This window comes from Diadema setosum, chromosome 8, assembly GCF_964275005.1.
Source record: "Diadema setosum chromosome 8, eeDiaSeto1, whole genome shotgun sequence".
Classification (NCBI taxonomy): Eukaryota; Metazoa; Echinodermata; class Echinoidea; order Diadematoida; family Diadematidae; genus Diadema; species Diadema setosum.
Genome location: NC_092692.1, coordinates 19865116 through 19879297, shown reverse-complemented (window position 1 = coordinate 19879297; position 14182 = coordinate 19865116). Strand labels below are relative to the sequence as shown.

Here is a 14182-nt window from a genome sequence, read left to right as displayed (position 1 = left end):
CAGCTAACCCCCCTACCCCCAACATTGACTATACTCACCCCCATAGGACCACCATTTCACAATACCATTGTACTTGTATGCAAAAAGTTGCTAGTCGTACTAACAAGGTTAAATGACAGCTTCACAGGTAACTACTCATGTTCCACAGCTATTTTTTACTTTTGTGGGAAAGTGGTGAAATGATCGAAGAGGGAAATGGAGAGAAAGTTGCCATGGACAACTCAGAGAGAGTTGATCGTGTTGGTGAGGGCCCCAATCTCATCTGCTCTCTCAGTGACGTATCTCATGCTGTCACACATCATCTGCTCCAGCTTTGTGTCATCCTTCTCATCCAGGGCGACGTGGCCGCTGAGCTGGGGGCTGAGGCGGAAGAAAGGCACCCCGATGGTATAGCACCAGGTCCTTGCTCTGTCCACGGCTCGCAGATCTGAGTCACACACCTGTGGGAGAGACATCAAGGACCTACTCACTGACGAAATGCACATTCCTGAGCTAGGGGTCACAGAAATTTTGGAGAAACCTTCCAATCCACTGCTTTTGGGTGATATGTTCAATCTCTAAATTACTTGTAATTATTGTTCAACCTCTTCAATGTGTCCAACAGAAAATGCAGTATCATGAGGTCATCATAGGCAAACCTGGAGTCAATGATCAATAACCTAGTAGTTTGTTTTCTTGCACTTCTCATCAGAGTAAATACAATCGATCACTTTGGGGAAACCATACAACCCATTGCTTGTGGGTGATATGTTCATTCCCTAAATTACTGGCAATTATTGTTCAACCTCCTCAGTGTATCCAACAGAAGATGCAGTATCATGAGGTCATTATAGACAAACCTCCTGGAGGTGATAATCAATATTTCTTAATCATACAAAATATTTGTTTCTTGCATTTCTGATCATGGTAAATACACACCTAAGAAAAAGTGAAAACATTGCACTACAACATTGCTAAAGTTATCAGACATTCACAAGTTTTTGTGATGTTTGTCTAAAGAAATACAGCAATTGACATTTCATGACCTGTCATCTTATTAGTATTCACCAATCATTCCAAATTGTCCTCCAAACCCCGTACCCCAATAACTGCCCACCCCATATACACCTATACATATATCTCATTTGTATACTTAAAACTTTTGCATGCATGAAAGTAAAGAGATTATCAGAAATGCCATGAATAGAATGCACTTACCTGCTTAATCATGAGATCCAGCAGTTTTACACCTCCTTGTAGATTCTGAAAAAAGTGAGCTGGTTCTGTAGGATAGAAGATCTCAAGTTTCCCCACAGGCGAGGGCGGTCTCCATCCTGTACCCAGAGAGACGACAACACCAATCTCACGCACAGGCTCACCCTGTCAAAAAAAAAAGCAATTGAGGGTAATGAATAGAATCAACATACACAGGTACACACACATTTTGATTTTACACACTAACACTCACTCACTCTCTCACACACACACACACAGTGAAGCATGCCCAAACATGAAAATAACAATTATACACAAAAATCAAACTGTTACAGTGCATTTCAAGTGCAAGTAGGTTGATCTTTAGAAAAATATGTGCATCCTGATGCATATCACTAATGACACAGATCACAAACGTTTCCTTCAAAGCAGTTTTTCTTCAAAAGAAGAGTCAAGAGACATAATTCCCCGCACTACAAACAAAAAACACTTTCCATCTGGTTATCCCTTTCAGGGACTGTTTCATTTCCTTAAACTAAAAGACAACCTGTTTATTCAATCATTATGTTACTGATGATCATCTATAAATATGCACTGTGATTACAGCTTATTACACTGGAAGTTATTTCACAGTTAAAGGAAACCCAAACCCAAAGAGAAATGTGGATTGAGTGAAAGCAGCAACATTAGTAGAACGCATCAGTGAAAGTTTGAGGAAAATCGGACAATCGATGCAAAAGTTATGAATTTTTAAATTTTGGTGTTTTTTGGTGTTGGAACCACTGGATGAGGAGACTACTAGATGTTATGACGTACGTGTGGACAACAATATAAAGACAATATAAAGAAAATTTCAAAAAAATTAATTTTTCATGAAAATTAAATATTCCATCAACTTGATACTGACATATGTTAAGGGTAGCCATTATTCCCCCTGCTTTCTGAAAGCAGTTAGTCAAGTGCTCTTTCATTATGCTAGAAAAGTGAATTTTTGTGGAATTTTCTTCATGTTTTCTTTATATTGTTGTCTGCACATACATCAGAACCTCTAGTAGTCTCCTAATCCAGCGATTCCCACACCAAAACCTTAAAAATTCATAACTTTTGCATTTGTCCAATATTCCTTGAACCTTCACTGATGTGTTCTACTAATGTTGCTGCTTTCACTCAATCCACATTGCTCTTTGGGTTTGGGTTCCCTTCAATCAACCTGCTTGTCAAATCTTTGCCATCACGTCTTCTTTGTTACCATGCTACAGCTCTGACCTGTCATCCTACCCTTGTGATCATACTGAAGAGACCCCACTGTTGGGTCAGAGGTTAAAGTTCAATTCTCTGGACATGTCCATTTTCCCTGTTATACAATTTGTGTATTCTCTAATTGACAGTCATAAGCATATAGATTTAGACATGAGCGACAGTGGAGTGTATGCATGTCATGATGAAGCAAAGGACTCGATTTGGAGCAATCAACTATTACTATAATCGATTTGGAGCAATCAACTATTACTATTATTGATTTGGAGCAATCAACTATTACCATCTGAAGTTATAACTTTCAATACACTTTTGCATAAAGATCACAACTTGGCCAAATCTTTACAAACTATAATGAACTTTCTGAGAAAATGCACATGAAGATCACAACTTCAGCAGGACTAAAAACATAATACAAGACTAATTTGAGTTGAAATTTTTACTAAGGCTTTCAAATATCAATTCCACAGCAGCTGTACCTTTGATTTCTTGTGGATGTAGAACTCATGAATCTCTGTCAAGGCGTCCAGGGTGGGGTTGTTGCAGATGAGACCCCCATCCAGGAAGCGACCCATCGGAGGGAAGAACGTCGGGGCCGCCCCCGTGCAGCGTGCCACATACCATGCTAAGCCCTCTATATCAGTGAAACAAAGAAAAAAAACAAGGTTGGGGAATTATCAAATTCCATGAAAATGTATGTTTTAGAAAAGAGATGCCCATATTTGTTGTATGTTAAAAATGCAGTGCTAATCCTAATGCACCTACCAGGAGAGAGCCAAGGTTACCTGCAACTCTGTCCATGAGTCTGCCCCCAACAGAGGAGATGATTTAGAACACAGAGGGGATATGGGTGCATCTCAAGAACTATATTCACTTTTCCCTTCAATACAACATACTGCATGTCCTTAATGCTTGGGTTCGACTACACAGTAAATTGCCAGAGGGTAGAATCCTTGATTTTGTGAAATTAGTTCGGGATGGGGTCCAAAAAATATGATTTCTTTTTTGGCCAATTTAAGTAACATTTTACAGATTTACAACATATAATTTCCCTGACTTACAAGAGAAATCTCATCATGGAGCACTGGGTGATGTCTAGGATAATCAATTAATAACTGGATAATCGATCATGATGGAATTGGAGAAGAATTCAACTTCTGACCTTCCATCACTGGGAGGAATGATAATTTCAAAAGTCTCTTTATCTTTGTGCTAATTTATATACATCTGTTTCTCTCTCTCTCCCTCTTTGTCTGTCACACACACACACAAATATATTATACAAATGATGCACAGGATAGAGTGTGACAACGGTTGCAAACATGCACTCGGCTGCGCCTCGTGCATGTCGCACCATTGTCAATACTCTCGAGCGTGCCGCACCTTCACTAACGCCACGAAATAATCCTGTGCATCATTTGTTTTATAAAATGGGTCGAAAACCAACAGCATTATTCACGTACCTTTGTGGGTCAATACCAGTCAGCTACATGTAGCACTCGCTCAAAAGTCAAGATGTCCGAAGATGTCCGTCCCAAACATTTACGCATGTCGCACTCGGAAATCCCGCACATAAGTACTGTACGTACGTATAAGAGTATACGTACGTCACGTGTTATGCACAAGAAAGGCCGCCGGCTGTTGTGGCAGCCCGCGGCCCAAACTAGAAGTTGTTTACAGGATTGACAGCGCGTATAGTAGCGCGTGACGCACTTGTAACAACTGATTGAGTGCGCACTGCTAGTGTAAACATTGTGACGTACGTCAGGCCAGGGAGGTGGAAGAGAGACTCTTCTTAGTGCATTTACTAAGAAATTAATGCACGCACACGTGACTCATTTCAGCGCTTCCAATTGGCTACATTCTTGAACCCATTTTATAATTACAATTATAGCCCACACCTTGCAGAAATATGGGATGACATAATCAAAAAACCATGCCAACAGCAACATTTTGCTCACGGATACTTGCCCTGTGGCTGTATGGGATCAAACTCGGGTCGATCCGCCCCTATCCGCGCAGACGATGTCTTGGGGGCCTCGAAGTTGCGGAAGAAGTGGAGAGCAGCTGGATTCCTGTCAGCCAGAGTTCCAGAGACCAGGATTCTGAGGAGGTACAAGTGTATGGTTGCATATTGCCAAAACCCCAACAGAAACATCGTGAGATTTGTCCAAAACACTGAATGCAGAACTTGATTACTTTTGTCAGACTGACATACGAATTGTACGGAAATATGATATACAGTATGTCCAAAAAAGAATTACAATCAGATTTTTGCATTGATAACACCCAATACAATTAAACCGTCTAAATGCTACTTCAGGGTCTTAAAATATAACATCTTAGCTCTATTTTGCAGAAAACCCCATTCAATTTGGTTTAAGCGGTCACAGAGAAATGCGCATTGTTGTAAAGCATGTCATGAGTCTGATTCTCCCAAATTTAGCACTTGGATGCTCTTGGAACTGCATACTAATGTGTAAACACAATAGAAAGAACTTGGAGGGAAGGGATTCTTGACATGCTCTACATAAATCCTCATTTCTCTTTGACCACTGAAGCAAACTGAATGGAGTTTTCTGTAAAATGTGGGCAATGAATTATAGTTTCCTACCCTGAAATTGTCTTTGGATTGATTCACTATTTTTAAAGTTATCGTTGTGGAGGGTGCTGTTGTAATTTTTTTGGGGGACACACGGTATATTCTTAATTTTTATGTTGTTGGCAAACTGATGTATCTACAAGCTCGACAATTTTTCTGATGTTCTGTTGAAAGATGGGTCCAGAAGGATGGGTCCATATCATCCCAGTGGACATTGGTTCCTAATAAATCTATGTCATGTGAGCTCTAGTTTGTAGACAGACATATACAATAGTCTTGTCAACTTGGCTCAACTGCCAGGCTTTCTATACACTCTACAGAAAAAAATACAATGTCAAAACTTTTAAACAATGTATCTAGTTTGTACAAATGTGTATCAATTATAAATCCACATAACAAATACAGATGTATACATAACAAGTATACGTCTCTTAACAAGTAAAGAGACAGAGAGTTTGTGCACATAAATGATACAATGATTTACTGATAAAGATATTGATGGAGAACTTTTATCAGCTTTCAACTGGATCACATAAAATTAGGAGCAATATATGAAATAAATTTTGATCATGATGAAATTCATTCATGTTAAATCATCACTTCTACAAAGTTTTTTCCCATTTTTTATGAATTTGCAAAGAAAACAAAACGAGCTAAATGTATTGTCAGTAGTAGCTCAGAGTGAGAGAATTATTTGTAAGTAAGCAATTGTATCATCATTCATCTCAATTTTTCCACTTACCTTGGATATTTGAACTGGTCCAAACGTGTCTTCTCTCCGAGATAATCCTTGAGGCACTGTTCAAGCTTGCCTGCATCATAAGGTCTTGGGCCATCGAACACTTTGTCTTTAAGATCCAAGTAAAGCTTCTGGCACTTTTCCACCGAAAACCCTGATAAAATGGAAAAATGTTAATCCGTGATTACCATCCTCTTTTCTATTTATCTTCCAAACTGATGCCAGGACACAGACAAGGGCAACACATTTGGTTCTTTCAAATGATTAAACGTAAAGCAAATAATGACAGACAACTGGACTTGAAAATCTCCTAGCCATGGTCAATAAACTTAACATGATTGTCAAAATTCAAAATGTGGCTCATTAATTTGAGGGCAGCCTCAAAGGTACATGCAGTCTACTTCAGCTAAAGGATCTGCCAATGATTAGCAACAACTTACTTGCTCACTTACTTACTTACTTACTTACTCACTTACTTACTTATTTACATACTTATTTCAGTAAAGAAAGATCTTCAAATCACCATTTTTTCAAAACATTTATCACTGCAGATATATTTTGACAATATTGATATCTTCTACAAATACAGTAACATCATACAGGAGAGGGAGTGTACATATGTCAGCTGGCATACTTCAAACACTGTCATCATTACCCTGCAACAGCGCAATGGCCAGAATGCCACCCGTGCTGGTGCCGACGATCCAGTCAAACAGCTCTGTGATTCTTCTTCCGGAGGATTTCTCGATGGCGGCCAGGAGCTTTATCAGAACAAGTCCCTTGATCCCTCCCCCATCCAGGCAGAGGACAGCATCTTTGGAGCGAGGCTTTGGCGGTGTCCCCCTCTCCTTCATTGCTATGGCAACACCATCGACCTCATCCCCACCACGTCCCAGCGGATTGCTGATGTTCACTCGGCAGAGTCTGTCTAAAACTGAAAGGAGGAAATCAGCAAAGGAGGGGTCAAAAAGTTAAACCAATATTATTTCAAAGGGCAAAGATATAAGACAGGGGTGAGGCACTGCATAACAAGAAGGCACCTGCCCTCCAGTAAATTACTTTGGTCTTGGTCTTGAGTACATAAAATGTTCCTATCATCAAATATGACAGTCTAGGAATCTATGCCACTCAGAGCACATGGTACTGCACTGCAAAATGTTGGATTTTATGCTGTTGAGCACACTCAAAGTTTATGATATTGCCAAAACAAAACCAACAAGAAAAAAGGCCAAAATGAATTTTCACCTCTTTAGGTTAATAGAGTATGTTCTAAGCTTTAAAATGATATATAACTTGTTAAAATCGGACAATCCTAACTCGTTCAAAAAGTGATTGAAATGAGAGAGAGTTAAGAGATTCAGTTTCATAGGAAAGGGAGAAAATTGGTCACTCAGGTGAGCTGTGCAGGAGTATCGGTGAGAACATGTTCTATTTTAATAGACTGAAAGCAGCACCTGCCTGAAAAAATATGGTCCGCAAAAACTGTTCATATCTCGATTTCAGTTCTGTTTTAAGCCACCAAAATTTGACAGCAAGTAGAAAAAAGATTATTCTCCCAGGTTAGATAAAATAAAAAAATAAAAAAAATGTCACTCTATATTTCATATTCTGGTCCATTACAGAGAATCCTAATCTACAACTTTTTGTGGGTTTTGAACCAGGCAGTCATGCATGGCAAAATCATAAATCTGGTGAACAGGTGGCACTCAATATTGCATAAAACATTAATTAAAGAAGAAAGGTGGTGAAACCTCATTAAGCAGTTAAACATATTCCGATTCAGACGATAGGAGGTAAATAGACAATAGATGGATAGGAATAAATGATAAATGATGAAATGAAGACTGGAAAATATTAAGCTCAATATTAATGCTAACCATGGTTTTGTTGATTAACATCTTTCCTGTCGGTGACATCATGCCTGCCATCCTCTTGGCATCCCCTCATGCCTGGTTTGCATCGACTGGCACCAACGCCATGCAGAAGCTCTATTATCTCAGAGTGCACATCTGTGATAAAAATAGTTCATGCAATAATTTGAAATTGCAGTGGTGGCTCTGGGATTATGGGCAGTATAGAACAAAATATATTCATTGCAGTGTTTTGGGACAGTCACTTACATTTAAGATGTAAAAATTTATTCTTTATTTAAAACTTCTTTAATCTTTACAGGATTTTTTTTACCCAAACATGGCCATGAGGGGAGATCCAGAATCCCTGGTATTGAAAAAAAAAATAAAATAAAAGAATAAACAAATAGCTCCAAACCACTATTGTCACTGTCATGAATGATTTATATATTTTACCTCGAGGAGTATTTATATGAAATTTAATGTGCAACTGGATCTGCCAAACAGATCTCAGAAATTTTCACACTTTTGGGTTTTGAACCCTGTTGCTGGGCACCAATAGGGGCGGCTTGAACCACTTGAAGAACTTTGTAACCTCTGCTCAAAAAGACTAATTCCTTCCAAGTACAGTGGATATTTGTTTGTGTGTTTCAAAGAAGGATGTATGTACAAAGTCTATGAAAGATAGATGACAGATCACAGACTGAAAGTGATTGCAATATCTCAATCGAGTCCTTCGCTTAGTAAGCTTAGAATAACAACAAACAAACAAACAAACTTTCAAAAATAAATATTGACAGGCCTCAACCCTGAGTTTGTGTTTACTATACACCATGCAGGAGACGACAATTATGCAAGGTCTTTGACATGAACGTTTTCTCCAAGGGAGTTAATAATGCTGGTACAAAGTCGGTGACCACTATACACAAGTGGTCTCTAGGACAGGTTTGACAGTAAATTCTCAAATCCACTGACTGCCACATATTACCGTCTCCTTGGATGTCCTTGGCAGCAAGGTGTCTAGGGGATTCCTTGTCATGATTCAGACGGTTTACGTCAGCATCACGGGAAACAAGCAGTCGAATGATATCCCGATCCCTTTTCTGATGAAAAGAAACAAACATTACCATCATAGAAATGATGTTTTAGAAGAAAAAAAAAAAAGAGAGAGTATTAATATTCACCACTTACTCTCTGCATGTCTAGATGAAGAAGATTATAGACCCAGAAGTGTGGGGAGATTTATGCTGGCCTGATTCACTGCCCACAGGGCTACATTCTAAAACCACTACTGTCTATGGTCAGTGTGGAAATGAAGAGTGAACACCACATGATTGAGATGGGAAGGTCAGTAATCAGTAACATAGAAATCTGAGAGAGAAGCTGAAAACAGGTGTAACCCTTGCTTCACCTTAACGGCATAGTGGAGGGGGGAATTTCCATCTCTGTCCGAAAAGTTTGGATCAGCCCCGGCGTTCAGAAGGTCACGGAGGCACTCTATGGGTCGATTGCGTTTCACCATGACGAGAAGGGCAGTGTCGCCAGTCTTGCTCATGGCGTCGATGTCGTAGTCCTGTTGGAGGACTAGCTTGACGAAGTTGGAGTCCCTGGCCCAGTGTAAGGGAGTACCGCCATGTTTGAAACATGCCTTCTTGCCATGCTCGCGGTGACGGTCAAAGATGACTGTTGCCAAACTGTGAGATTGAAATTGGCAATTGGTTATTTCAGTGTCTGTTATCAGAAGAAAAAAAATCCAGCCACTATTAAAACAGTTTGTAATGCACATGCTGTCTTCATTAAAAAAAACACAGCAGTATCTACTGACAACTACTTTTGAACATTTGTTTTCAAAGTTATCATTTTCAGACTTCATTTCAACATTGTGTATGTTTTCTACATAAGGTGTTGATGATACGATAATAAGATAAAGACGTCTACCGGAAGTGTTTTCTACCTGAAGTTTACCCTGACAATCTTGCTAATAATTTGAACTAGATATGATTTCTATCATGTCTTGCCTGAAATGCCCCCCCCCCCCCCCTTCAGATGTCAAATCAAAGATATGACTCTAAAAATCTGTTTTTTATGCACTGCACAGTGTATGACAACCTCTATTAAGAGGCAAAACATTCTGCCCCTTGGGCAGAACATAAAATTGGAGGTCATGGGTGTAGGGGTGCCATAACCCAGCCACGTAAAGCATCCTGCTTCATTTCTTGCAAAGACCAGGGTGTAAACCCAGTGAAGTGGTCCCCCACCCCCATGCACACATGTAAATGGGGGAGATGCTGACCCTTCACGGTCCATTCCGGTTGATTAGAAATAGTCAGTAAATGGTATCAACCAGGCACAGTGTGCCATATGAAGAAGAAGAAAACCTCAATCATCTACAATTCATGTGGTGATGCATTCATCAATATTTATGACACAAGCATACGTACACAATTTACCAATGCATAATATGCTAGCCTAAATCTCCATTGATTTTTGCTCCTAGATACCATTCTATGAAATCTAATCAGCCATTAAAAAAAAAAAATGATATACATTTCTCTAAAACAGAATGAGGTATTAAGTGAAAAGCTGATGTAGTTGGCAAACAATTAAGACTTTTTATCAGTGCTTTCATGCAACTGCATTGACAACATATCTTCAGCGCAGGAAGAAATGTTGCACTTATCAGTACTGTCGAACAGTTCAGAAAGAGAATTTGTTGACATTTGCAAAATCACCTTGATGTAATCAAACCCCTAAAATGTTCACAGAATTAACAGTTTTATCAACATCCCAAGGGACAAGAAGCAACATGCAGACAAGTGGCCAGTTCCTTACATCCTTTGGTGATGACTGAATCATATGTAGTGAAATGCTCAGTGACTTCCAGCTGTAGTGGCCATTCAGTGTTACAAAATCTGCATATACCATGTGCTGTTTTATCCTCCATTTTATAGGCATTAATCTACAAACAGCAACAACCATCTTCATTACATTCCCTCAATATGCTGGAAAACTCAACACTGATATCACATTATTGTTCTTTTAAATCAGCTTCACCAATCACATCTTGAATCAATGAAGATATCCATGCTTTCAAAGACCAAATAGCATCTTCAATCAGTCAGACTTTAATGCCCACATGGCTACTCACTCCATATGGCTGTGTTTCATGGCATAGTGAATGGGATAGCCAAGGTCATCCATAACGTCCACCGTAGCTCCTGCTTTGGCCATGACGAGCGCTGTGCCAAACTTCCCCAGCTGACAGGCCAGTAGCAGGGCCGTTAGTCCAGACTGGCTGGGTCTGTCCAGCAGTGCCCTGTCCGGGGGCAAGAGCTGGACACAAGGTAGCATTTTAAGATAGTAGCACACATTTGTTGTCTACTATCTGCTGTTTGTCACACCATTTCCCTTTTAAGAAACCCTACAGGAGCTTGACCATAATCTTTATGATTTATACTGTAAAGCAAAATATTTTTGTGGTGAGAAATTTTAGTGAATTGGAGCCAATGGCCTTTTGCTCAGCACAATATTTTTGTGAATTGCCACTGGCATTCAATGCATATAATGTACACAAGAACTTCCACATGCACTTTAATTTCATGAATCTTGGTTCTGGTGAAATTCAAGATAAAATGCACATGAACATTTCTGGTTTTACAGTATTCCACCATGTACTTTCTGATATTGTCAAGACAGACCTATTTCTCAAACACCGTGCCTAAATAGAACAAAATGATTGAAATGGCAAGCATAGCAATTTCAGAGAACTGTGCCATCATCTTGCCATATTTCCCATGATTTACAGCAGTAAATATCAATGGATGTTCAAAATTCTTCATTACACAATGATGCATTGATATGATTCCCTAGCAGTTGCCTTATGTCATACGGCAAGCTCCAAAAATCAATTCTTTCAGAAGTCAAGTTGCCAATTATTCTCATAACTATAAACTTTATGCCCTCCTTGTTAATACACATTTAATTTGACCTTTCAAGTTTTGGGTGTTTTTTTTTTTCAGTGAAACTTGCATGAAGTCATTATGTTCCATTACACAATTTGTTTTTCATTTGTTTTTACCTTGGCAATGTGGTCCCCATATCTTGGTATACGGGCAGCATAGTGGTAAACAGTTTCTCCATTTCTGTCCCCAATGTCTGCAGATGCACCAAAGTTGAGAAGCTGTTGAATGAAATCTTTGTCACTGCTTTTCACTGTCCTTGACTTCGAGATGCATTCAATGGCCAACAGCAGTGGGGTTTTTGCTCCAGAATAGTTCTGACTGTTGATATAGCTGAAATGATTCAACGAACATAGAGTGTAAATTTACTATTAATTTGATTCCAGGTCTAAAAATCTTGATCAGTCTATAAGTAACCACCCTGTACACACATGTTACATGAGCCCGTTGAGGACGTGTCAACAGTATACTCGGGCAGATGTCTATGGAAAATGCCTGTTGTAGCAAAATCAAACTGTCCTCAACTTATTAAAACTTCTTCATAGACTGGTTTGCTGTAAAAAAAGAAAAAAATGATGATAATAATAATAATTAAAAAAGAACCAGCGAGTTAATTCTGTGTAATATCCTGATTGACATTTGACATTGACATTTCATGTGAAGCATAGCACAACTATCTTGCAAATGAAACCAGTCCTCAGATCTTTTTCCAAATTCAAACATCATACAATCTCCTTCACTCTGTTTTCGATCATTTACCCCCATTTAAACATATATAGCAAATATGCACTTTATAACAAAAATATACCTAAAATTAAGTAATATAATTGGTATCTTATTTTTTGAAAATGCAAGAAAAAAAAACCTCTTGAAGGTTCACTGAGTCTCATAGCTGGTAGCGTGCTCACCAAAAACATGTCGGTCACAATGTAACAGCTATCAGAGTACAAATTGAAACTGGGGTTCAGAGTTTTGCAGGATTACCATGTTGTTACAAACAGCAGATATTGAACCTAACCATAATTACATTTGCATTAGATAACTTTCCCTAGGAATCAACATTTTTGTTTTGTTTTGTTTTTTGTTTTTTCCTTTTGTTGACTGCAGAAATAAAGTTTGCAAGAAAAAAACAAACACACTTAATACTTGAATACTATCATGATTCAAACTTAATGACTGAAATGAGTCTACGGCAATTACCTCTAACCCTAATCCAAAACCTAACCCTAACCCATTAATCTTTACTTTAATCTTATCACCAATCAATATTTGGCGGGGGGGGGGGGGGGGGGGGGGGGTAATTGCCCTCAAGGGGTAATTGCCCTGATATGGACAGAAATACCTTCGTACTGCTGGGTCTCTGATGGCCTCTATGTCTCTCTGAAGAACTGCATGATGGGCTGGGGAGCACCCCTGACCAGGCTGGCCTCCAGAACCAAGTTCCATGTGTCTGGTCGCCATATAGAAATGCTGATCTAGATGACACAAAGTGTCAGAACTTAGATTTATAAAGCCTATATTGGCTGAAACATTGTTGGCATGCGAAAAGTTTGAAATAGAGAGTTAAATGTTTTACTGATGGCAGGGGAAGATTACTTTTGATTTTAATTTGTCTCATGAACAAAGAGCGTCAATGATGTTTCAGCACTGAATTTTTTTCATCTTGATTCAGGAACAATATTGTTCAAATTGATTGATTAAGCATGCTCATCACCATGAATCAACTGAATTGTTTCTCATTCCATTCCCTAGTTATGACTAACATTGTTCTTTTTTTTGGGGGGGGGGGGGAGGGGTAGTATTACAATCACTGATTTCATCACAGTGGCTGGAAAGGGAACACAGAATGATTTTTGTTTGTTTGTTTGTTTGTTTTGTTTTTAAGAAGCAGAGCAGACCCAATACACCCATTTGAATTCATATAATGGCATGGCATGCCTTTTGCTTCACTTTACTCTGTATTAGAGTTATCAACAGTTGGGACTGGAAAGCTCAAGTTAAATCAGTGCTATATCCAGCATCAGGGCCAACCTTGCAGAGGATGCAATCCTACAACTTTGACAAAAATACCAAATGTTTGCTTTCCATCATAGCTACCTTCCCAGTACATGTTGTCTGCCTTCAACTTCAGACAGCTCTAACTACTGCAGCTGTGTAAACTGTTGGCCATGTACACTGAGGTCCTGCAGATACAGATGATTTTTTTTTAAATAGACACACATTGCTCTTTTTAAACCAAGACACTGTACATAAGCCTACACTGCACAACAGTACAAGAATACACCTATTAAACCGCCATGGCCACCCCAACACGTTCAGTTTCTGGTTGCAGCACCCAGGTTAGAAAGCAAACGGTGGCCTGTACATGTAGTGAAGAAGAAGAAGAAGTACTCTTCTCTTGCGACAGGAATGTACTCCAACAGAAGAAGAAGAGGAAGAACAGGAATGATAAGGGGGAAAAAAGAAGAAAAGAAAAAGAAGAAAAAGAAAAGAAACTAGAGAAGCACTCTGAGAGTGCAGACCTCCACCAAGCAGCACATTTGCACAACTGATCTTGTTCTTCCATAGAGATCAGTGATTT

At 39.1% G+C, this 14182-nt stretch overlaps 1 protein-coding gene across 1 annotated transcript; it reads right to left on the bottom strand.

Annotated features, from left to right (window-relative positions):
- Positions 1–221: 221 nt before the first annotated feature.
- On the bottom strand, positions 222–13062 carry LOC140232128 (85/88 kDa calcium-independent phospholipase A2-like). The gene is made up of 12 exons (XM_072312276.1): positions 12944–13062; positions 11721–11934; positions 10791–10975; positions 9054–9336; positions 8631–8745; positions 7670–7801; positions 6448–6726; positions 5796–5946; positions 4423–4556; positions 2931–3085; positions 1198–1359; positions 222–440 (listed from the first exon to the last, which is right to left on the bottom strand). Exons 1-12 carry the CDS (start codon positions 13060–13062, stop codon positions 222–224), a joined length of 2148 nt encoding a protein of 715 aa, XP_072168377.1.
- Between the last annotated feature and the right edge of the window lie 1120 nt (positions 13063–14182).